At 33.5% G+C, this 27,447-nt stretch overlaps 2 protein-coding genes across 8 annotated transcripts in view; one reads left to right on the top strand and one right to left on the bottom strand.

Annotated features, from left to right (window-relative positions):
* LOC140439223 (band 3 anion transport protein-like) overlaps positions 1–27,447 on the top strand; it is a 453,371-nt gene that overhangs the window by 400,528 nt on the left and 25,396 nt on the right. The gene's annotated exons all lie outside the window — the stretch shown is intronic.
* On the bottom strand, positions 21,077–23,667 carry pnut (septin 7-like protein pnut). The gene is made up of 2 exons (XM_072528996.1): positions 23,511–23,667; positions 21,077–23,452 (listed from the first exon to the last, which is right to left on the bottom strand). Exon 2 carries the CDS (start codon positions 23,258–23,260, stop codon positions 21,413–21,415), a length of 1,848 nt encoding a protein of 615 aa, XP_072385097.1. The 5' UTR covers positions 23,261–23,452; positions 23,511–23,667; the 3' UTR covers positions 21,077–21,412.

Below are 27,447 nucleotides of genomic sequence, written 5' to 3'. Positions count from 1 at the left end.
TCATTGGACAAAATCCGTGAAATGAACTGTACAAAGAGTATTGAGGATGAAACAAGATATTTTTATGTCAGCGGAAAAGAAGTACGGGCATTTTGACTAATATTAACATAAAATAAAAATAAGACGTGTTTCCTACATAAATTGTTACTCAGGTCACCGTGTAAATAGAAGACGTTCTCAAAATTAATTTGCGGTATCTTAACGGTAAATTTGACGTTTAATTGGTTAAGACGTGTCGATTTTAATTAGATAATATAATAATAGATAGGTGTAACATGCCGCATCTAAAGCGCTATTTTATGGAAAACGTGACTAAAAGAGTTCCGTGTTTGATTTTTGCAGGTATGAAAATGACGCAATTGTTTAAACATATCATAGCGTTCTACTTAATGAACTACTTTGCTCATCATATTTCTCTACATACATATTCATTTTCTGATTATAAATAAAATTATAGCGACAAAAAATCAGTATTTATACAATTTAGTACAAAAACATACATACAAAACATACATACAATGATAACCCTATAAATACTTAAATACTTGGTCCATTGGCAGCGATCTTTTACTTTTTTTAAAGGTTTTTAAAAAATCATAAAATAAGAAAAACTTTGTGTATTGAATAGAATATTAACTCCGAATTTAAAAGTCCCTTAAAGTTCTAAATAAAAACAGTAAATCTATTAGTTGTATAATGGATGCCAAATAGTAACTTTACCATTACAGAATTATTTTAACTTATATTACTTATTAACCTACAGTGTCTATCTACAGTATCAAGAGGATACTGTAGACATTGTATACGGGTATAAACTATAAATAAAATAGACACTCGTAGAAAAAAATATGGAAATTATCGTAAATATTTTTAATATTTACGAAATGGGGTGATTTGGAGAGGATGAACAAAACGATAACGGAGAACGTCTGATTGAATTATGTGAACTAAACAACCCAAAAATCACCAACGGATTCTTCAGACATAAAAATATTCATAAATATACATGGACACAAGAAACACGAAAGCTGAAATCGATAATAGACTAAGTAATAGTCAAACAAGATACCACAATAAAGACAAAAGATGTGAGGGCAGAAGAGGAGCAGAATGTGGAACTAACCATAAACTACTGACAGCAAAAATGGGCATTAATTGGAAACATAACAAGACCCCTCTACAGAAGAACCGTTGAACACTATAAGAGAAAAACAATACAATATAGAACTACTCCAAGAACAATCAATAAGAGAACTATACAAACAACGTCAAGACCAAAAATGAATACAATTCAGATACGGCAACATCGAAGAAATATACGAGCATATAAAGGCGAGTATAAAACAAGCAGCATTCGAAGCCCTTGGAGAGAAAGAACATATAACAAATAAACAACACTATTAAGAAGTAAATGAACCAACAAAAAGAATAATTGAAGAAAAAAAGCACCTATACAGAAAATAACTGACTACAAACAACGATGAAGTTTATAAAGAATATAGAGAAAAAGATAAAGAAGTGAAAAAACAAATAACACAACAAAAGAATGAAGAATGGGAAAGAACCTGTTTAAATATTGAAACATACATTGGAGGTACAAGGACTTCGGAGTCATGGAAAGTACTGAGAGGATTGAAACAAAACTCAAAAGAAAAAATTAAATTGGGAAATATATAGGACAAAGAATGGAAGGACCATTACAAGGAACTGTTAACAGAACAAAGACCACAATTAATTGGAAAAGAAAACAGGAGAAGACGAAGCAGAGCCCCACAGCAAGAAATAGAAATAACAAATACGGAAATGAGAACGGCCATAAAAGCAATCAAAAATAAGAAAGCACCGGGACCTTGGGGCATCTCACCTGGGCTTATAAAGTACGGCTCAAAAAAATTACACCGGATGATAAAATGGATATTTCCGAAAGCCATAAATGGAGAACAGCTCCCAAAGGAATGGACGGAGGCATATATGACATCTATATTTAATAAAGGAGATAGAAAACGATGCGAAAACTACAGAGGAATAAGCGTAATATCATCAATAGGAAGATTATATGGGAAGATACTACGAGAAAAGATAAGGTAAGCGATAAAAGGCAAAATCGGGAATGATCAGGCAGGCTTCACGGCAGGAAGAACATGCATAGACCACATATATACACTGGATAACTGTTGGAAAAAAAGGAAAAAATAGAGATATACATTTGGCATTTGTGAACGTGAGAAAAGCGTATGACTCTGTACCAAGGTCAGAACTATGGGAGGCAATGTACAAATTAGAAATACAGACGGAACTCATAGAAGCTGCAAAAGCTCTGTATAAAGAAAATAAAGTGTCCATTAAAATGGGAACAAGAATCACCACAACAAAAAGGCTCCTGCAGGGTTGTTCTACATCTCCAACCCTATTCAAAATGTACTTAGAGAAAGCCTCGACTACATGGAAAAGAAAATGCGAAGGCATGGGAGTAGCGGTACGAAACGAATACCTTATATATATACCGAATATACGTTAAGCTTTGCAGACGATCAAGTAGTGATTGCAAAAGACCAAGAAGACCTCAGTTACATGATGAAGAAACTACAAGAAGAATAGACAACTTAACTCAGTATGGTGGGATAGACACCTAAATATGAAGACAAAAACACAGATTTATAAAACATTGAGAAAGTTTTATAAACAGAGAGAAAAACAAAGAAACACAGCAGTAAGATAGTAGCAACAGAGATGGAATGCCTGCGAATATGCTGCAGAGTAACAAGAATGGACAGGAGAAGTAATGACGAAATAAAGCAAAGAACATCAATAGAAACAGACATACTAACATATAGAACAAAAAAGACTAAATTGGTAATATGTAAGAAGAACTAGCGACAGCAGATGGATATAGATAATAACCGAATGGAGCACCATAGGAAGGAGGAAAAGACGACGACAGGATTTAAATCCAAGTTAAATGGTAGCCAATGTAATCTTCCAAATTTAATCTTATCGGGGCATTCAGTACTCTAGCGACAAGAGGACGTGCGTTATCGAGCATTAGCACGAATCTGACAATGATGATTAAAACAAGATTTTCTAAAATCTTTTAAATTAACGCGTCAGCTGTCATTTGTCACCTCTCCAAGCCCCAAGTTCGGTATGTGCATGTTCTTCCCAAACAATACCGCCCTATAGCGTTATGCCGCCTTCACCAAAAACTAACGCTCTGTTTGAGGTTACAACTGATATGCGTTTGCCAGCTCTTCTTCTTCTTCTTCTTCTTCAGCCTTCATTCATCCATTGTTGGACATAGGCCTCCTCCAATTGTTTCCACGCTTCCCTATCTTTTGCAATTCTCATCCACTGCTTTCCAGCTACAGCTGTTATATCGTCTATCCATCTCTTTTTGGGTCTTCCCACGCTTCTTTTTGTTTCTCGAGGTCTCCAGAATGTCACTTTATGAGACCATCTGTTGGTGTCTTGTCTTGCTACATGTGCTACCCATTGCCATCTCAATGTCGCTATTTTTTCCATGATGTCGGTTACTTTAGTTCTTCGACGTATTTCGGTGTTAGGAATTTTGTCTCTGAGGCTTATATTTAACATGGCCCTCTCCATGGCCCATTGAGTTACTCTTAATTGTTCTGCCATTTTTCTTGTTATTGCCATAGTTTCCAATCCATAAGTTGCAACTGGTAGTATACAAGTGTCATAGGTTTTTCGTTTTAAGTGCATTGGGATTTTTCTGTCTTTTAAAATGAAGCTCAACTTCCCAAAAGCAGCCCATGATAATTGTGTCCTTCTTTTAATTTCTAGGGTTTGATTTTCCTTTTCGTTTTTAATTGCATGTCCTAGATATATATATTGTTCTACCTTTTCTACATTGATGTTATCTATCGTGATGTTTTCTAGGCTGTTGCTTAATATCTTTGTTTTGTCGAGATTCATTTTTAATCCTATTTGATTTGATTTGTGATTTAAATCTTGTAGCATTGATTTTAGTTCATGGATATCTGTGCTTATTAGTACTATGTCGGTTGCGAAACGCAAATGGTTAAGATATACTCCATCTATTTTTAATCCCTTTTCGACCCAATTTAGTTTTTTGAAGACATTTTCTAATGCCAGAGTAAATAACTTGGGTGAGATGGTGTCACCCTGTCTCACGCCTTTGCCAAGGTCTATTTTCATAGTTTCCAGATCATCATCTATTTTTACGTGAAAAGTAGCATCATCGTATATATTCTTAAGGAGGGCAGCATATCTTGAATCTACTCTGGCGTCGTCCAGTGCTGTTAAGAAAGCCCATTTCTCGATACTGTCGAATGCTTTGTGATAGTCGACAAATGCCAGATGTAGTGGTATGTTGTACTCTATTGTTTTTTCAATAACTGTCCGGATTGTTTGCAAGTGATCGATAGTGCTAAAACCCTTACGAAAGCCTGCTTGCTCCACCGGTTGGTATGCATCTAGCTTAGCTGTCAATCTATTTGTTATTATTCGAGTTAGTAGTTTGTAAAGGTGTGACAACAAGCTTATTGGTCGGTAGTTTTCTATATTTGCGGCGTCTCCTTTTTTATGGAGTAGAATGACTTCCGCATTTTTCCATGCTTTTGGTATTTGTCCTTCCAATAGGCATTTATTCAGTAATGCTCTCATTGCCTCTTCTAATGCAGTGCCTCCCATTTTTAGCATCTCTGAAGTAATTTTATCTTCTCCTGGTGTTTTCCCATTTTTATTTGTTTTAGGGCGGCTCTAATTTCTGATGTTATTATTTCAGGGAGATCCTCTGAGCCCACATTTAAGATATGTTTTGTTGGTATACCGGGGTTTGGAATAGTAGAAGTATACAGCTTCTCATAAAATTTTCGGATTTCTCTAACGATCTCTTCCTTATGCGAGCACAATGTTCCACGGTCGTCTTTTATCTTTATGATTTTATTCCTGCCAGCGGATTTACATGTTTTTAGTACTTTCATGTTCTTATTGTTCTCTATGGTTTCAAGAATCTGGTTTGTTCTATAAGCTCTGAGGTCTTTTCGAATATTTTTCTTAACACTTCTGTTGAGCGCTTTATAGTCCGGGTTATCTCTGTTCGTTCTTCTTCTTTTCTCTATCTGTTCTAGAGTCTCGGGTTTTAGTTTAGCTTCTTTTTGTTTTCTTATTCTGCAACAAAGTTTCTTAGTGACTGTTTGTATGTCTTTAGTTATTTTCTCAGCTAGTTCATCTATATTCTTGTGCTCAAAGGTATTTGCTACTAGTTTCCGTGCTAATTCCTCTTGATATTTCTCTTTATTACTGGCTAGGATGTCTGCCGTCGGTAAAGGGTTTGTTGTTAATAGTTTTCGTCTTTCTCTCTTTACGTTAATATGTATATCGGCACGAACTAGTCTATGGTCACTGCCAGTATTAAATTTGTTCAGCACCTCGATGTTTTTACATATTGATCTATCACTGGAAAGGATAAAATCTATTTCATTCTTAACCTGGCCGTTCGGGCTACGCCATGTCCACTTTCTTTGTATTTGTTTTTTATAGAACGTGTTCAGGCAAAACATTTTTTCGGTTCTTATGAAATTTGCTAATGTCTCTCCTCTGGTGTTTCTGTTGCCTAGACCGAAGTTTCCTATGTAGTCTGAGTCGCCTGGTATTCGCCGCCCTATTTTTGCATTAAAATCTCCGGTGATGATAACATAATGTGGTTTTTCTAGGTCTTTAGCTCGCGTTATATCTTCGTAGAGTTGTTCTATTGACTCGTCATCCGCAGTGGAAGTTGGAGCATAGCAGTGTATTATTTGTAAGCTATATCGTTTATTCAGTTCTAATACAAGATATATCACTCTTTCCGACACTGCTGAGTATTTTACAATCTGGTGTTCTATTCTTCGGTTGACCATGAAAGCCACTCCTCCTTGACCGTGGTTCTCTTCTGAATTATATTGGTATAAAGTGTGCCCAGATTTTAGGGTGGTCTTTTTCTCTCCTTGAAGTCTCGTTTCACATAAGCTTACAATATCCCATTTAATAGCCCCTAGTTCCTGCTCTAATTCCTCAAGATGGTCGTTCGTTCTCATGGTTCTAATGTTGTATGTAGCAAATTTAAATTTTTGAGAATTAATTTGTTTATTATTGTCATGTATTTTCGATCTTCTGCCTCCCCCAGAATCCGTGAGGCAGTCCGTATTGGAGTGGGATTCTGAGTTATAAACTCTACCCACCTGGGGTACTTTATTTTTGAATCTCGATGTATACATGGATATATTGAAGGGAAAATGGCAATTAAAACGCCACGCTTGCCGAGCGGGTTGGCGAGTTGACAAGGATGTAGGTGAGGATGAATTGGGAAAGACAGGAAAGGGTATAAGGACCCGACTCCCTCGCCAGCTCTTATGTAGACTAAATTATAGCTTTTTTTTTATAGTAATAGTTTTGTTGCTTTAGTCATGTAGGTTTATTTTGCCTTTGACAATTACTAGTATCTGATCAAGAGTCAATATTTAAACTTCTATACGGTCGTATATACTTTTATTATAGAAATATGTCTACATTACGGATGTAAATCATAAAACTCTCTATCCGCAGTACTTAAAGTCACATTTTAATGAACAATAAACTTTTAAAAACAGTTATTAATCAACACCATGTCTTAAATCTTTTGTTTGTTGTACTATCTCACAATGGTGTTGAAATTGTACAGTTATTTTATCTCACTTACATCTTAGGACGTTGAGACATCATTCCCAACGTTTTATTTTTATTCATATCGTTGCGTTATTGCATCTTAATTGGTATTAAAATGTATTAATGTTCGTTAAAACCAATCACGGACAACAATTACCACTCCAGGCTTGTTTTTGCGACTTGATTTTTTAAATCTGTATTAATATGATACTATGTCATTAAGGTTTTATCACATTGTTCAACATACAAGCATATACAGGGTGTAAATTATGGGCCAAATTGCAATCGTATGCTCAGAAACCAAGAATCATAATATATAGTTTACTTAATAATAATGAGTTAAAAATCTCTCGTTTCTAACCAGGAATGTATTACAATGTAAAATACATTTTTCTTCATGAATCAACCATTTTTCTACATTTCCTGGAAGGTTAGTATCCTCTACTTGAAACCAATTCATAAAATATGTTTAGATATCTAATTAAATTGAATACAAGAAATATTCTTGATATTTTAGAACGTAATTTTAATTTATATATATATACCTAAAAGTATTCTCTCAACGCTCATTTATCTTCTCCGCAATATTTGTCTCATGTCATTACTTTAATAAGACATGTAACTTTGGTAATCTAGCCTGATATCCTTTGTTAATGATTACATAGACTTTGCTGATACGACTGGGCCGCCCTTAGAGAACGAGAAATTTCTTCTCTGAGTCCTGCGTACGTGTAAAGTGGGCCCAAACAAAGAGTCGGTGAACAAGTTCTACTGGTTAAGAACATTGGAGTACTAGTTGATCCCATGAACAAAAGCGTTTAAAACATCGGATAAAAATTAACATATAACAAAGAATGGATGACAGTAGAATTCCAAAAAAGTATCAAAGTGGACACCGGAGGGAAGACAAAAGAAGGGCAGACCGAAATTAAGTTGGGGAGAAGGAGTCGATAAGGATATAAAAACGAGAGGAATAGAAAAGTACCTTCTAAATGACCGAAACCACTGGAAACTAACGGCAAAAAACATTTCTTATTCTTTAAGTGCCGTCTCCCGATCGGAGGTTGGATATCATCATCACTATCTTTACCTACTGCTGCTCTGAAGAGTTCTATAGAACTGCATTTAAACCAGTCCTTTAAATTCTTCAACCATGACACTCTCCTTCTTCCTATACACCTTCCTCCTCTTATCTGTCCCTGTATTATCAGCCTTAGCAGTTCATATCGCTGTCCCCTCATTACGTGTCCCAGATACTGTAACTTTCTTATTTTTATTGTGTTTATTATTTCGCATTCTTTGCCCATTTCTCGCAATACTTCCGTGTTAGTTTTCTTCTGTGTCCATGCTATTCTAAGCATCCTCCTGTATCTATCCACATTTCAAAGGACTGTAACTTATTTATGTGTTCTTGCTTTAATGTCCAGCTTTCAAGTCCATATTGCAATATCGAAAACACGTAGCATCTCAGTGCTCTTACTCTCAGTTCTAATCTAAGGTCTTTCTTGCAGAAAATTGTTTTCATTTTTACAAACGCATTTCTTGCTATTTCTATCCTGGCTCTTATTTCGGTCGTTTGATCATTATTGTCTGAAATCCAGGTTCCTAGGTACTTGTATTTATCAACCCTTTCTATCGGTAAATTTCCCAAATGTATGTTTGTTGGTATATTGGTTTTCTTTATTATCATGTATTTGGTCTTTTTTATATTCATTTTTAGTCCATATTTTTCACAGAAACTGTTTGTTTTGTTTAGCAGTAATTGGAGTTGTTCAGCAGAGCTTGCCATAATCACGATGTCATCTGCATATCTTATGTTGCCAATAGATCTTCCGTTAATTATTGTTCGTTCACTTTGAGATAGTAATGCTGCTTCAAAAATGGCTTCACTATATACATTAAATAATATTGGGGACATAATACATCCCTGCCTAACTCCTCTCCTGATTTCAATTTCTGGACTGGGTTCGTTATCTATTACGATTTGTGCTCTTTGATTCCAGTAGAGGTTTGTTATTATTCGTAAGTCCTTATGGTCTATGTTTTTTTGTCTTTAGAATTTGGACTAATTTTTCATGTTTCAATCCTCTCAGTACTTTCCATGACTCCGAAGTTCTTGTACCTCCTATGTATGTTTCAATATTTAAGCAGCTTTCTCATTCTTCATTCTTTTGTTGTGTTATTTGTTTTTTCACTTCTCTATCTTTTTCTCTATATTCTTTATAAACTTCATCGTTGTTTTTAGTCAGCCATTTTCTTTACAGTTGCTTTTTTTCTTCAATTATTCTTTTTGTTGGTTCATTTATTTCATAATAGTGCTGTTTTTTTGTTATATGTTCTTTTTCTCCAAAGGCTTCGAATGCTGCTTGTTTTATACTCGCCTTTATATGCTCGTATATTTCTTCGATGTTGCCGTATCTAAATTCTATTATTTTTTGGTCTAGACGTTGTTGGTATAGTTCTCTTATTGATTGTTCTTGGAGTCGTTCTATATTGTATTGTTTTTCTCTTATAGTATTCAACGGTTCTTCTGTAGAGGGGGTCTTGTTATGTTTCCAATGAATGCCCATTTTTGCTGTCAGTAGTTTATGGTCCGTTCCACATTCTGCTCCTCTTCTGACTCGCACATCTTTGATCTTTATTGTGGTATCTTGTTTGATTATTATGTAGTCTATTATCGATTTCAGCTTTCGTGTTTCTTGCATCCGTGTATATTTATGAATATTTTTATGTCTGAAGAATCCGTTGGTGATTTTTAGGTTGTTTAGTTCGCATAATTCAATCAGACGTTCTCTGTTATTGTTTTGATCATTCTCTCCAAATCTCCCCACTACTTTATCGTTTTCTTTCCTTCTGGTTCTGCCGTTAAGGTCTCCTGTATTAGTTATATTAATACGTAATTAATACAGTATTATTAATTAAATGCATCGTTTCAAAAACAAAATATGATAGAAATGTCAAATGGTGGTAGTTTAGATTTCTTTCCTAGATGGCGTCGTTAGTTTATTGGACAAACTTGATGACAAGCATCCTAGCCTTTTAATATGTATATACATATATATATATATATATGTATATATATATATATATATATATATATATATATATATATATATATATGTATCCCCTGACTCTTTTGTTTTTAACTTTTCCATTTGTGAAAAATGTGTCTGCATTGCATGCACCTGTTGTATAATTATTACTGTCGTGCACGTATATGCCTAATGTTTTTATGTGCATATTTATAAAACTAATCACAAAATCGTATAAATGAATTTTAATTAGTCTATTAATTTTTATTGCAAACAATGTTTTTATAAAGGATGCGTTAATTTCGTTTTCAAGTACACTCATATTTGTAGCTAGAACGCACCCATATGGACGTAAAATCTCTCTCGTATGTCTAAATCTGTTGACTTTACCATCCCACAAGAAAGTACCGACTAATTTCATTTGTTTACATAGCAATGATTTTTAGAAACTCTTCAAGCATGTAATTACTTTCAATTACTCGAAATACAATAAACAAACAAGAAATTCTTATAGTTTAGTATAGATTACTTTGTAAAGGTCAAAGAATTATAATTATCATTAATATGGAAGAAGTTCTGGCTTTATCTTTTAATAAACGCACAGTTCCTGCATATATTAAAGTCTTTATACAAGTTGAATGTTTCATAAAGAATAGTACTAAACTAAAATTATTTTATAAATTATCCATTGTTGGAATTTTAGATGTAGATTTTAAAATAAAACAGTGGTATATAATATTGTCAATTTACATAAAACTTAAAATGCTTTCGAAGAATTGAGCGTATGCTATCTTCAACTGCATCAATTTTTCAATTCTGTTTCGATTAACTATATTATAAGGATCTGTAGCAAACTTCGTGCTCTTCATTTTGTCCGTCGAGATAATCAAGTCCTGTGCAATCTGTTAGAACCGATAAACTTACCTTTACAGGCCCTCTTCTGTTTTGTCATTATTGTTGCGTCCCTACATAACAAACCATGCTTACAGACTTGTCCTATAGCTATATCGCAGGTTCAGGTAGACAACTTCTTCTATTGTTTTATCCATAATTATATAGTAATGGACATTTTTTATGGGAAGGAGGTGGCAAATCTTCTAAAGATCGTACCAGGCCGTGTCCCGTTAAGGTTGCCCTGGCGTGTGCTGGATTCAGAGTGGAAGGGTCCATCTACACGCAATTCTCCCAGAGGAGTCATGCCCGCAGATGCACCCATAGCTCTCTTCATACCAACTAAAGTCCACCCCCTCAACCGGACTACTCATGCCGTAGGTCCCCTCCAGACCGGTGCGTCACATGAATAGCCCGTCTTTTCTCTCTCTCTATTCTCTAAAGAATATCTAGAATATATAGAATAAGAATTGAATGCATTAAAAATCGTATGACTAGGAGGGGCAATCGTGAAAGATATAGAAAGAAAACAGTTAATCTAATGAAAACAGTAAATTAATGATAAGGAGCCTCCCGAACATAGGAAGCTAGAAAGACCGAAAGCTAGACGGACGGCCGCATTTACAAGGCGGTAAGCGCAAGAGACCCATGATAGGAAAGTATAGCATACACAACATCAGTAGCGATAATGGATTACGACTGATAAACTTAGCAGCAGCTAAGCAATATGACAGTCGCTAGCATCTATTTTGAACACAAGAACATACACAAGGTAACCTGGACCTCTCCTGATGGAAGAACAACGAGTCAGATTGATCACATATTAATAGATTCAAGGCATGGAACAGACGTAATAAACTGCAGAAGTAATAAACCTCCACATTGAAGGCTAGAATTTCAAACACCAGTAAAGAAAATAAAATGGATACAAAAAAATGGAATGTGCAAAAGCTGAGAGATGCGACAATTGCAGAACGGTACTCGGAAAACATCACTAAGAGGCTCAGGAATCAAAATGTAAATGAAGAAGGCCAGACAGATATAGACTCCTACTGGACCAGAATAAAGGAAGACATTGAAGCATCAGCGAAAGAGGAAATAGGAATAGAAATTTGTGTCCTTAAAAATCATTGGTTTGAGGACGAATGCAAGAATGCAACAAAAGAAAAATGAAGCCTACATTAAGATGCTTACCCGACGAACTAGAACAACTGTAGAGAATTACCAGACAAAGAGAAGAGAAGAAAAGAGGATACACAAAGGAAAAAAACGAAACCACCTAAATGAGGAACTTAAATATATAGAAAAACTCAAAAGAGAGGGAAGAGGAACCGCCAACGATTCTTGAAGTTAAAAATGCAGTTAAATAGCTAGCCAGAAACAAATCGCTCGGAATAGATAATCTCTCAGCTGAACTATATAAAGAAGGTGGCCATGATAACATAATGGCATTACAGCAGCTTATAAAAGAAATATGGACAGAGAAATCCCTCGCCAATGATTGGAATATTGGAATACTTTGCACCATACACAAAAAAAGAGGTATCTTTGAATGCTCTAACCACAGACGAATTACGCTTCTAAATGCAACGTATAAAATATTTTCCACAGTACTATATCACCGTATGGCACCATATGCAGAACGGATAGTAGGAAAATACCAGGCTGGTTTCAGAGGTGGTAAATCGACAATTCATCAGATTGCAACCCTGAAACAAATTTTGGAAAAAACACCGGAATATGGCATTGATACTCATCACATATTTATGGACTACAAAGCAGCCTACGACTCTGTGAATAGAAGAGAAATGTTCAAAGCAATGAAAGAGCTAGGAATACCAAATCAGTTGATCAATTTATCAAAACTAACTCTTGAAAAAGTTGAATGTAGAGTACGAATTCGGGGGGAACTTTCTGAACCTTTTAAAACAAATAATGGGCTACGCCAGAGAGACCCTCTCTCCTGTATAATATTCAATCTTGCTCTGGAAAAGTAATACGTATGTCACAAATCACAACCACTGGTTCAATATATAATAAATCAGTACAAATCCTGGCCTATGCTGATGATATCAATATTGTTGGGAAAACGGAAAACGTTGTACGAGAGGCGTACGTAGCATTAAAAGAATCAGCTACAAAAATGGATTGAATAATAAACACCAACAAAACGAAGTGCAGTATGAAAATAAGCACGCAACCACAAATCCTACGACCACTTGTTATAGAAAACTACCTCATCGAAGCAGTGAACGAATTTGTATACCTGGGAGCGCTCCTTAACACTGAAAATAATACTACCGCAGAGATAAACTGCAGAATTTGCACGGCCAAGAGATGCTATTTTGGGCTTAATCTTCTCCTTACATCCACAATTATATCGAGAAACACAAAAATAAAACTCTACAAAACAATAATACGCCCAGTACTAACATATGGTTCAGAGACCTGGACTCTAACAAAAAGTAATGAAAACATGTTAGGATGTTTCGAAAGAAAGTACTAAGGCGAATCTATGGAGCAGTGAATGACAATGGAGTGTGGAGAAGACAACTTCGAACTTTATAGAATATACCAGCTACCAGATATCATAAAACATATTAAAATAGGACGTCTGAGGTGGATAGGGCTTGTAATGCGGATGTAACAAAATGACCCAGCTAGAAAAACGTTCCTTGATAGACCCATTGGTCAGAGAAGAAGAGGAAGACCCAAAACAAGGTTCCTTGATAACATCGATGAAGACATGAGAAATATGGGAATACGTGCTTGGCGGAGAAAGGCGATAGATAGGGAAACTGGAGAGAAATTCTTGAGGAGACTAGGACCCACGCAGGGTTATAAAGCCAGAATGATGATGGAGCGCAAGAGACCTCAGAAATTACCTAGGGCACAATAGGAAGGAATATCTATCAACCCAACGAATCATGCAGGCGATGAAGAGAATATAAACCTGAGAAATAAACGAATAATACTCAAGACGTATCTTATGCCTGTATAATATTCAGGAATAAACTGTATAATGACAAACAATGACCACTTATTATATTAAGCATGTTAAAGAACAATAATTTACTTAAAAAATGAGAATAACAGATAATTTTTTTGAGGTTTTTCGTAATCTTAACTGGATTGAATATTGAATTTATTTATGATGATTTACAGATAAACTTAACTGTATTCCAAACAGCTGAGAATTTTGTCATGTGATTGAAAATAAATAAGCTAATTAATCCTGTAGCAACCATTAAACATAATTATTCATTTTTGAGAATTTGTACATATTAAGAACCACTAATTACAACAAATGAGACAAAGGACAACAAATAACAATTTCGAGAAATAGGCATGGATAGTTATTGGAGATACTGCAATTGAAATACTTGGAAACACATCAGGAAAGAAGTTTAAGAATAAGGAGAATCAGAGAATAGGGAAATTACGAAGTGGCATTTTTTGGTTTTTAAATGTCTGTTGATGATATGGTGTTAGTAGAAAATATTGTCGCTTGTCAAAATGTTCAATGTGTTTTAAATATATTCATTTTTTTCGAATCCTGAGAAAACTAATAAGTATATTTGACGAATTTAAACGCAGAATGAAAGATTACGTTAATACCGAGGGCCGAAAGTCCCTGAAAACTTCTATAATGTATATTTTAATAAGTTACAGGGACGAAAAGAAAAGGAAAGATTTAGTGTGACTTTTAATTTCAAATATCTCATTCAAAAGAAACTTTTTGGTTATTCTAAGGGACTTTCGGCCCTCGGTAATAATGCAATCTTTCATTCTGCGTTTAAATTTTTCAAAAATACTTATTCGTTTTCTCAGGATTCGAAAAAAATTAATACATTTAAAAAGCATTTAACATTTTGACACGTGACATTTTTCGCCCTAGTAGGTCAAAAAAAATACATATATAGAATGTTGATTAAAAGATGGGATTAATAAAATAATGATTGTTTTGAACGGTGAAAGATAATATTTTTAACTGTTTAATATCGGCGTTCTTCTTCCTATGCCGTCCCCATTAACGGAGGTTGGCGACCACATTTCTAAAAGTTTCTCTGTCCCTTGCAACATGGAATAATTCGTCTACAGTCATGTTAGTCCAGTCTCGAATATTTCGCAGCCATGACTTCCTCTTTCTACCTATTCCCTTTTTGCCATCGACTCTACCCTGCATGATGACCTGCAGAAGACTATATTTATTATTCCTCAGTATGTGTCCAAGGTATGCAGTTTTGCGTACTTTAATTGTTCTCAACAATTTTTTGTCTTGGTTCATCCTTCTCAGCACTTCCTCATTGGTGACTCTGTCAGTCCATGGAATTCTCAACATTCTCCGGTATATCCAAAGTTCAAAGGCTTCAAGCTTCCTAACTATTTGCGCTTTTAATGTCCATGTTTCTAACCCGTACACTAGTTGCGACCAAACGTAACACTCGACAAACCTCAGTCTCAGCGCAGTATTCAGATTTTTGTCACAGAACAATTGCTTGAACTTTAAGAACGCTGCCCTTGCCATTTCTATTCGTACCCTGATCTCTTGGTCTGGATCTAATTATGTGTTGATGTAAGCTCCCAGATATTTATATTTTGTCACTCTCTCTATTTGCTGTCCACCAAGAGTTAGTTGTTCATTATTTATTGGACTCCTTGATACTATCATAAATTTGGTCTTATCTGTGTTGATGTCAAGTCCCATTTGAATGCATTCACTATTTATTGTATAGAAAATAGACAGAGATGCATGGAGTAAAATTAAAGCGAAATTGATCAAAGGAGGCGAGTAATGTGACAGAAATATTCCCATGAAACTGAAAGAGCAATTATATAAAACAGTCATAATACCAGCTATGATTTATGGCACTGAATATTTTAGTGTTAAAAATTAAAAACCACTGGCATGAGAATGCTTAGTTAGGTGGATTAATGGACTGACAAAAAAAGGATAAAATTAATACTGAATATATTTGAAGTCTATGAATGGCATCAGTTGATGCTAAAATGAAAGAGCATAGGTTATCATGTTCAATGTTAAATATAAAGAATTGATAATAGAGTCGTAAGTTCCTAGAAGAACTAGGAAAAAAGATTTGGTGGCAGGCTCTACAAAACTTGTTTGTGAAAAGAATTAATATTGTTATGACTCAAGACATTAAGACTTACAGAAAAATAAAAGCCTGAGAATTCGACCTCGCACAGAAATAAAGGAAATTATGCCTCAAGGCTAATTTTTCAGATTGCTTATTAAGAGCACAATGTTCTTTTAGTTGTTTTATTTAATTTAATCATTAAAATTCAGCTATACTGTTGTATTTACAGTAAACGGCACTTCTTTTATTCTCTTAACTCTCCATTTTAAATGTATGTAGTTATTATGAATGTTGACATACTTTGTTGATTCTTATTGCTCTTTTTACGTGTATTTCTTTCTCTATTCTGGGTTGTACATCTAGTAATTTCTCCAATGTTTTTTTAATCGGGTTAAAATAGCTCTATGTTGTTGTAATGATGAGTCCTGCCTTCGATATAATTAATTGACCATTCTTTTAGCCTCCTTATGAAAGTGAAACTAAGTACCTCACATACTTTTTTGAACTTATGTTGTATTACTATTAGTAGTGTTGCTATTATTTCAGATTTACTAAAATCTCAAAAAAATTATATTATTTATCATGGAAAATTTTGACACAACTCTTATTTGAGTTATTTGAGAACCTTCGGAAATAATGGAATTTGGAATCAAAAAATTTACATTAAAACAAAAAATTTAAACGATACTTCGAACTAACGTTAACAGAATCCAAGAAGAGTTTTTATAAAGATTATACTTTTACTGTTAAGCAAATTAGAAAAGATAAAACAACAGTATAGTACAGTAAAGTATACTTTCCCTTTATCAAAGGCATTTGATTCAATTCACAGTGCTAAAGTTAGCCAAAGTTTATAGAGAGGGGAAGTTGGTAAGAATCTAATAAAACCAATAATATAACTTTATGGAATAAAGAACAGGCCAAACAACAGTTGAAACAGAATTATAATAAAATTAAGGTCATGGCAATAACAGAAGAGGAAATTTTGAATATATAGAGTTTTGAATACAATGATGATGATGATTTCGAACAAGTTAAGCACTTTAAATACCTAGGGGTGAGCATACAGGGCAATGGTAAAGATGAAAAAGAAATAACCAAAATAATAGGAAAAATAATGAAATTTTACTATTTTTTGAACCGAAGCTTTATCAACAAATTTAAAGCAATACACAGACCAAAAAATAAATGAACAGAAGGAAAATAGATCTAGAAATCAGTGAAATGAGAATGTCAGTCAGGAATTTGTACAAAAAGCAACAGCGTATTACTCTGGTAACAGCATAGAAGACACACACACACACCACAGTAATGGAGTGAGAGAATATTAGTAACTAGAGAATTAAATAAATTTATGCCCACCTTCATACCAATTTCAAATATATGATAAATACCCAACCAGTTCTTCAGCATCTTTGACATTTTACAAAAATTAAACAAACATGAAATTACAAATATTATAGAAAAATCAATCAGTAGAACCTTCTGGACTTAAAAACCCTAACGATCAAGGAGAGAAACTGTTTGGATTCTGGGAAGAAAATGAGATGATCATTACAAACACCTGGTATAAACTGCCCAAACGATTCCTATATACTTGAAAAGCCTCATGTGATGCTGGCAATAATTTTGAATCTTCAAGAAATCAAATAGATTACATACTTGTAAATGAATGATCCAGGATTACTGTCAGAAGAGTCACTACAATTTCGGGAGCTAAACAACAGTTGAGGACATCTTCAAAATTGGACATCATGATATTCAACAATTTAAAAAAACAGGCAGAGCATAACAAGAAGCAAAATTTAAAAAGGAATAGGAAAGAGTGAACCATACTTATACATGATTAGAGAATTGTATACTATTTAAATGGGAATAAGCCACAATTAAAGGTTAATGCGTTTATTGACGTTTCAATTTCCACTTCGGAAAAATACAAACAATGTTTGTATTTTGAGAACGATTTCTGAAGTGGAAATTGAATCAATAAACGTATTTTAACCTTTAATTGTGGCTTATTCCCATTTAAATAGTAATTAATTTAAAATGCCACAAGAAAATAGCTTCACAACAATATAGAGAATTGTATACCTAATATTGAAAGGTAAAAGAGCTTTAAATCAATATTCTCTATATCTTTACATAGGTACTCATATTAGAGCGATTTGAATAGAAAAAACATAAAGCAAAAAACTTAATGCATCATGAACAGTTGCTAATAAAACATACTAAGTGAAAATACTAGGAAACAAACAGAAATAATGGGAAAAAGAAATATGTAATTACTGATAAATGATCTTCATAAACAAAGAATAGGAATGAATATTCTACTGTTACACCTTTAACTAAAAATTGCAGTACTTTGAGAAGTAAAGGTATCTAGCAGATGGACATCAAATTTCAGATGAAAACAGCAACTATTCAAAGCTAAAACAACAAACAAGACGGAAAATTATCACAATTTACAAGCCATTAATCAGAATTAGAAGAATTGGAATGGAAATCATAAGCAGAATCAGATAAATAGGAAACAAGTCAGTAAACAACAGCTTATATTATATTGAAGATGAAGTTGACAAAAAAATCATGGCAAATAATAAATGAAGCAAGATAATTAAAACAAGTTGCTATAGTGGAAGTCAACAGTATAAAATAATGAAAAATAAAGAACAGAATAGGTGAATGAATCTACACAAATGACAACATGACAAATAACAAAAAACTCTACAGAACAAAACTAAAAACAAAGCTATGAAAGATAGATATAATATCAAAAGTTCTTTGTGAACAATTAAATTTGAAAATTGAACAAAAATTAACGGGAATTAGAAAAAGATAAAGAAAAAAGGAACACTAAGTATATCTAACAAAACACACAACAGTGGAGATGACATGGCAAGGAAAAAGTTAACAAAAAGAACATAGTAAGTATGAAGGGCGAAAATAATATGAAAAGAAAACATAGGTTACAAAAGTAATATGAAAATGGTATATAAATTAATAGGATTATGGAATTTAACAGAATTTTTCATAGAATGTCAAAAATACAAATTTAACATAGCTTTACAAGAAACAAAACAGCTATTTATTTATTATTTTATTATGGGGGAGAAAACAGAATGTTGCACACATATATTTCGATAAAGAAAGTCTAATCTTGGACTTCAAAGCGATTTCAGGTATAATGTGTACATTAAGATTAAGAAGAAAGTATCAAAAAAGAGTATTTTAAATATGCAAGCGCCATCTCGAAAGTATAGAAACAGAAGACTTTTTTATAATTAGATACAACATATAATAACAGAATATATAATAAAAATATCTCCAAGGTAATAAATGATGATGCTAAAATAGGTAAGGAAAAGGTATATAAAACAATTAACAAAAAGTATAGCATGCACGATATAACAAAAAAAAAATGACTACCTAATTAATTTTGGAAGAAAAAAACAACAAGATCATAAAAAGTACTCACTTCACCTTAACGAAATAAAGACCAAAAATCGCCAGATGGGAAAACTGGATAAATCATGTACTAGTAAAAAACATTTACAAAAATAAGACCATAAGGAGGCGATGTAGATCACTTTATGGAGGGAATTCAGATTATAACAACACTTAGGAATCAACAGAAGGCAAAACCTAACCCCAATGTGAGGTTGCTATCAAAAGAAAAACAAATTAAATATGAACAGTTACTTATAAGAAAATGTTTACATATGGATGTCAAATATTAATTATGCATATACTTACAGAAAGTGCTGGAAGAAATATGGGAACAAGAATATATACCAAAGGAATGGACGGACCTACAATGTGTCCAATTCACAAAAAAGTGACAAAATCATGTGTCAAAAAATTACAGGACACAAACAATCAACCATCTCAGAAAATAGATACTGAAATTGATGAATATCAGTGGAATTTAGATAAAGTTGTAGCAGTGTTCTATTGCGAGACATACAAGCAGAATGTTACCAATATGGGGAAACACATATAAACCACAGTAACCTTATTTTTTTACATTAAACAAGCTTCTGACTGAGAAAAAGAAGAGATATGTAAAGCTAGATATATAAACTAGAGAAAATGGGTACCATTTTCTGAAACCAACTGAGATACCAAAAAGACAGTGAACAGTCAAGACAAGGCTGACAAGGAGACCTAATGTCATTGCTGTTATTCAATATTAAGTAGTTTTAAACAAGTCATATACAACTGGAAACATCAGTGCCTAGCATTGACTGATCATCTTTTGCTATCGAGGAGCAAACATTCATTAAAAGCATAAACAAATATAAGGAGTTGCATAAAAAGACAATACACAGTAAAAGAAAAAGCATATATCTACATTTTAAGAAGCAGGAAAAAATCCAAAAAATAATTATCATTGTCTTTGCTCTAGCAAACTTATCTGTGGACCTAAAGAAAGAACATATAAGAGACAAGTTATATTGTTTTTTATGGTAGTGAAACTTGGACAAAGGATAAAACAGAACAAATAAGGAGAGAAAATCAAATGGAGTACTATAAATGGGAAATACTAATAAATAAAAAGTGTAGGTCCCTATCTTGAAACTCGGACAGGAGCAGAACCAATAAAAAACTATAATGAATGAATAACTAATAAAGCTGAATAAGTATTGAAAATGATACAATTATTAATAATAAACAAGAAAAACACAGTATAAACAGAAATAATTAATAATAAATAAAACAAATAAAAAAACAGTTTTTTATTTTCATAGAACAAGGTCAATGTGACATATTTCACTATAATCATTAAAAGATATCAGCTAGATACTTTTAAACTGTTCAAATATTCTCTTCTGGATGTTATAGCAAAACATATCAAGTTGGCAATGTTTTTTGGAAATTATAAAACTGTTGTTTTTATGTTTTGTTTCATTATTGAACATAAATTTCTTCTATCAAGTCACTGCCAATATCAAAAATAGACATAATTTATGTACTGTGAATGGGAGAAAGAGTTAAAACAATAGCACATACATGAAAAACAGCTAAGATGAATTAACTGGTGAGAATGCAGAGTAATGAATACAATAAGACAAAAAATTGATGAAATTAAGACACATTAGTGGAACAGGTTTGAGATACAATTAAAGAAATGAAAATTCTTTGATATGGAACTATGCTATGTACTAGAAAACAAGAGGAAGAAGTTGAATAAATAAATAATTTGACATCCCAAAACAGTTTGATGCAAGAGTTATTTTCTACCTTAAAATTTTGAACTTGGATAATATGTAGAAGAGTACAAAAAATTGGAAAATATAATGAAGATACAATAAAAAAATTCTGGGTGATATGAAAGAAATGATTAGGTTCTAAAAATAAAGGAAAGAATTGATTAAATAAAAAATCATACCATTTTAAAATTACCAAAACATTTTACACTTTTCACAAATACAAAGCAACTAAGCTGTTTACTGAAACTTTAAATTTCTCAAAGAAAATTTGAGTTAAAATTTAAAGGTACTTACTGATTGATAAAACACATGTAAGAGGTTTTGGAAGGCTATATTCAATCACAATCTATATTTAACAGCAAGATATATATCTAGAAATATATTATTTGTAAAGTCTTGTCTTCTCAGCCAGTCAAAAACTAACCACTAGAGATTTCAAGCCAGACAGAATCAAGCAATGAATTATATGAATGTTAAAACTGTCTATTTACACTTCACTGGAAGTTGTCCACTGTTAAAAAAGTCCTTTCTTTTTCTTCTCCTTCTTTCCATCTACAGTTTCTCTACTTCCTTCTAGAGAGCGCCTTCGCAAGTCTTCTATGGTAACCTGATTTTCTTTCTCCCACGCTTCTTTTTCAGCTTCGAACTGGCGACGTTTTTCTTCTAATTCTTTTGCTTGCATTTCTAGAGTCTTTTTGGTGGCTTCATGCCTTCTGGTTAACTCTGTTTCGCTATCTTTTAATTTTTGTTTCTTTTCACGAACTTTCATCTCAAACACTTGTTCCATTTCAGCTTCCATCTTTTTCATTTTCAGATCATGTTCTCGTTTTTCTTCATCCATTTGAGCCAATGGATTTTTATTTGATATTCTTGAGGGTTTACCATCTACACCTAGGCCTGCTAATTTACAACATCTATAATTTTCATAGTGGACATTATTGGTGACATCTTTAAGGTCTTGAAGATGTGTGCGTATAACCATGTTTCTCAAAGCTATGAAATCACAGTGTTCTAAGTTTTCTACTTCTGCGATACCCCAGGGGTACTTACGTCCTCTAAGTTTCTTGCCATCTACTTCTAATACAGCATTTGCTCCTACTACTGCAAATGGCACTCTATCTTTGAGCGATTTGTTTAGTTTATGTTCTTCATCTTCCTCAGAAGTGTCTGGAAATTCATATATTTTAATTTTATTCTGAGCAATCTCATTTAAAATTTGTTTCTTAAAGAGAGCACATTCATCTGCTGTTAACGTATCTGCTTTGGCTATAACTGGAATTATGTTAACTTTATCACACAGTCTTTTCATGAATTCTATATCTAAAGATTTTAATCCATGGCCTGAGGGTTGAATAAAGTATAAGCAGCAATGAACACGTTGATCTGGCATGGATTTTCTGGTAACCCTAGCTTCAGAGTTTAAATAATCTTCATATTTACTTTCTATAAATTCAATTATAGGTGTCCAACAATTACTGTTATCCACAGCATCACCAAATCCTGGAGTGTCCACTACTGTAAGCAACAAATTAACACCATTTTCTTTTAATAGCACTTTTGTTGTTTCAACAGCCACTGTTTTTTTAAGTCTTTGAGTAGGTCCTGGATAATCTGATGAATTATAGATGTCAGTTAAAAACATTGAGTTAATTAATGTTGATTTTCCAAGGCCTGATTCACCAACGACCATTAAAGTAAATTCAAATCCTTTTTTGACAGCTTTTCGGTATACTTGATTTGGAAGATTGGCAAATCCTACATACCCATCTAATTCCTTAGGCTTTGGACGTTCTTTGATGATTTCTGGGGTGGATTCTTTGCTTGTATCATCTCTATTGGAATCAGGTGATAATGTTTTCAAAGATGTATCTATAGGCTTTTCCAATGATGGAGTCTTGTTCAGTCTATTTGAATCTTTTGCTAGAGAGCTTGTAATGGAATGAGAGTTGTTTTCAGTTGAAGTGAAGAACATTTCACGTTTACTTTGAAGATTAGCAGATGATACAGTTTCACCATTTCCATTAGTTTGGGGTGAGCCATTGGTTGCAGTGGTGGTCACTGTTGTGTTGTTCTGCTGATCCATAAACTTTTGCCTCATGGCGACCCGATCGAGACTAGAAAGTCTGTAGGAACCACCAACACTATCCTTATCTCTGTCTCTATTTAAACTACTCCCTGCATTAAAACTTGAAGTATATTTCGGAAGCGTGGGTGGAGGAGTCGGTTTGTTTTCCGAACTGCGATTCAAAAGAGCACTACTGGATGTGTACATGTAACTGCTAGGCATTATGTTTGGTCTAGATTTGATTGTGGCAGTCGCTTGAGTGGTAGGGACTTGAGCATTAACGTTATTGGCACTCATGTTGCGAGAAAACACTAAACTACGTCCTTCAAGCTAGCATTATTAGTAAACACTTCCACTTCAGGTCGCGCACTATCGAAGCAGTCTCGTCGACTCGATGGCTGGTTTCTTCTTTCTCTCCAACTGTCAATTTTACCGGTGATGAGTAATGTTTATCTGGTTAGCCACGCCCGAAGTTTTAGTCATTCCCAGCTGAAAATATCAATGAATTACTTATCTAAATCAATTGGAAACATTTTCAACTACTTACCAGTGCACAAATTCGTACTGAATCATTGTTTACTTTGTTTCATTGTTCGATGGAACACAAACAGATAACAAACAGTTCAGCTCATTTACAAACTCTTCAAACCATTTCGCTTTTCGTTGTAAAACGTCTATTTTGTCATGCGCCGGAGCAGACAGTAAAAACAGAAGTGGAAGTGGCAATGGCAGCGCCAACGTCGAAAATTTATCTGGATCTTGCAATACGTTATTAGTGTGGAGGAAAAGTAGACAATTTTAATAAAATTAAAAATGTACAATCAATGACAAATTATTTTTGACAGATAATATAGATGTACAATTTAAATTGTTTAAACGGTCATTTATAATCTGTAACTAATGTTAGTATTAATAATGTTACATTTTACTGATTTTATTTTATTTCTTCTCCCATTTTAATCACTTCTATGTTAGTCTTTGGCTATTATCCTTCTTGAATTTGTTCTCTTGCAGCTCTTAATACCAGTGTTATATTTAATTTATTTATGTATGTAACAAGCTGTTTCTGGGAAACACAAGTTTATTATGTAAATAATATTTTATATATTTTTTTATTATATCAAGCTTGGACAAGGAAAAGATATCAAGCATAGCTTTTTGAGGGACTTCGAATACAGAAAAGCTTAACTGCTTTGTGGTTTCGAGACATACACATTTTGAATATAAGGTCACTATTTGTAATAGAATATTGAATGAAAGAAAATAATACGTTTGTAATAAACATATTAATAAAAATAGATAAAAAATGATGTAATATTGACATTTCGTCTCTTATACGTTAAGATTTCTGAAATTAACAATTATTTTTGTAAAAACGATGTTGGTGCTTTGAATGAGTTTTGTTCCTTAATCGACCATACTGCGGTCGCAATTACATCGGACCAGATGAGTATTGGAAATCGTGGGGACCCCTTTTGTAGCAACGTTGCCATGTTTTAGAATTTATTTTATAGTAGACATTAATAAATGTAATTGGAAGTGCAATTTATGAGGTCAGTGTTTATAAAAGTGCATTTAATATCGATTGTTTTTGTATTTATTTCCTTTAACGTTGATACAATATTTATACATAAAATTTATACACACGCAATGTTTTAAATTATGGATAAAATTAAGAAAGAAAATTAATTTACCGGGTTTTCTTTTTCGGATGTATTTTATAAATTTATGGTTATTTTATATGTGCAAATTGAGTCAAATTTTTCACTTTTTGCAGTTCATTTTGTTTTTGTTTTTATTCTTTTATCACTATGTCCTCATCTATTACATTTCACTACGTTTTTCTGAGCTTTTGTTTGATTCGTTGATGCAGTAGATCTAGTTAGTTATTTCCGATGTCACTTCAGTCTATTATGATTTCAATATGTAATCTACCTATTCTAATCTTTGTAATTTGTTGCGTCCTATTCTTAGTTTTTCTTATTGTCCTCGATCTGGTTAGTCCTCTTTTTATCCATTAATTTTTAATTTAGCTCCATAAACGGTTTCATTATTTTAAGTTACAACTTTTGTATGTATAAAAGAAACAAAATATAAAGGCGTGCAGAAAAATGGACGGATAGTCGCTATAATTTTGAGCTTTACCGCCTTTATAGTAAACCGAGTGTTGGTAGGTCCATCAAAATAAACAGGCTGTGGTGGCTAGGCCACTTAAAAGAATGAACGAGATGGACCCGTCGCAACACATTTATAACCAAAGACCGGATGAAAAAAAAGAGAAGAGGCGGGTACAAAGCACGATTTAAGGACCAAATGTAAATGGCTAAAACCAACTGAAAAGAATGGAAGCCAATGAAAGCTGATCCTAGAACAGGCCAATACCACAGAATAAATAACAATCAGAATGCCCCACTCTCAGATGCCGCCTTTGAAGTGTGTCAGCATGCAAAATTTTAAATAATTTAATCTATTCTTCAACTAGCAACCAACTAGAATACCAACTACCCGTATTTCTTGCCTTCGTCGACTATGCAAAGGCGTTTGATAGTATCGAGATGTGGGCCATAGAACAAGCTATTAATAATTGTAGAATAGATTCGAGATATAGGCAACTAATACATAATAAATATGAAAATGCAACTATGATAGTACAGCTAGACGAAAATACAAATCCCATCCCCATTAAAAGAGCTCCCGATACGTCGGCCTAAAAATGAATATGAAAAAAACAAAAATAATGACAAACACAGATGACCCCAGACGTATAACTATAAATGGCAGTGAGATAGAACAAATCCAGGAATATATCTACCTAGGCCAAATCTTGAAAATTGACAAAGAGAACCAAAGTGCGGAAATTACTAGAAGAGCAAGACTAGCATGGGCAGGATTTGGAAAACTTAGTTGGATACTTAAGAATCGCAAAATACCCCAATACTTGAGGAGCAAAGTGTTCAACCAATGCATCCTTCCTATCATGACATATGGATGTCAAACCTGGACCCTAACCAAGGCAAACATGAATAAACTAGCCACAACAGAAAGAAAAATGGAAAGAGCAATGGTAGGTATACGACTGTCAGATAAAAAGAGGAACGACTGGGTAAGATCCAAAACAAAAGTCGAGGACATAGCAACAAAAATTGCCAAACTTAAATGGAGCTTCGCTGGCCACACTGCTAGACAAAAAGACCAACGTTGGAATACTACAATACAACATTGGAGACCTTACGAAAGTAAACGACCAAGAGGAAGACCACAGATGAGATGGGTTGATGACTGTATGACTGTAAGTTCTATAAGAGAAACACTCACTCATAAATGTTTATTTAGGTGCTGGTATAATTTTAATATGAAAATAAGTTATATGTAAATTTATCAATTAATATAAATACTGTGTGTGTATGCAATCAAATTACGGTACCTGTGATGTTGATCTAACACTTCTTCTTCCACAGTGCACTGGGGGACAGAATCTTCTCAAAGCCGCGTCATCAGGTTTACACAAAAATACTGGGGTGTTTATCGCGCTGATCTATACAAGACTAAGACCTGAGGTGCGTGTCGTCTCGTAGCTTTGCTCCCTTAAGACTTTTAGGGGGGCGGACTGTACAGGTCCGTATTAATTCACGATTATAGGACATACATTCACGTTAATTAAAGAATTAAATATAAAAATAAAATAATAAAAATTATTAATAAAAACTAAGAATATGTGTGGAGGGACGTAACATTATTAAAAGAATAGCCGGAACAAATTGGAAATATGTTGCTCAGGATAGAGACCGCTGGAAGGAGTTGGGAGAGGCCTATGTCCAAACATGGACTACAGAAGGCTAAGAAGAAGAAGAAGATTCTTCAACTAAAAGTATATAAACAAAATAGTGCATATTATGTCTATGGTTGCCATAAAGACATTAAACCGGGTTAATTTTTCTATGCACACCAGATAAATTTCACTGAACAGCACTGGTTCCGTTTAAAACATGGCTGATCCCATCTGCGCGAACGAGGTGCGCGTACTTATCTTGACAAGCAGAGTGGGCATTATGATTGTTTATTATTCTGTGCCAAGACCCACCATGGGTTGTAGAACCAGTGATGATAACAAACGAGGAAAATAAATATAGAAGCTAAAAGAGTTGATAAGTAGATAACCATTAGATAAGTATTTCAATAGGCTTTTTTGTCATGCGATGAGAGCATGCGCAGCTATGTTGATACAATAGTTTCGTACTGTTTTGATCAACATATTAGGCCTCATTACTTATTTAGTGTACAAACGTCTATAATTTTTTATTCTAATTAACGATGTCAATCAATTTTCATTACTTACCGAAATATATTAGGTAATTAACAAAAATATTATAGTGTATAATTAATAACATAAATCATTTAATCTTTTTGGGTCAAAAATAATAAATGTATGTACTGAATAGTATTTAATACAAATAAAATATTGTAGCTTTAGCACGAAATTGTTT

This window comes from Diabrotica undecimpunctata, chromosome 4 (genome assembly GCF_040954645.1).
Source record: "Diabrotica undecimpunctata isolate CICGRU chromosome 4, icDiaUnde3, whole genome shotgun sequence".
NCBI classification, from domain to species: domain Eukaryota; kingdom Metazoa; phylum Arthropoda; class Insecta; order Coleoptera; family Chrysomelidae; genus Diabrotica; species Diabrotica undecimpunctata.
This window is presented reverse-complemented; position numbering and strand designations above follow the sequence as displayed.

What these genes read in the sequence shown, in the direction of transcription:
- pnut (XM_072528996.1), bottom strand. Translation starts at nt 23,260, where the DNA reads ATGAGTGCCAATAACGTTAATGCTCAAGTCCCTACCACTCAAGCGACT.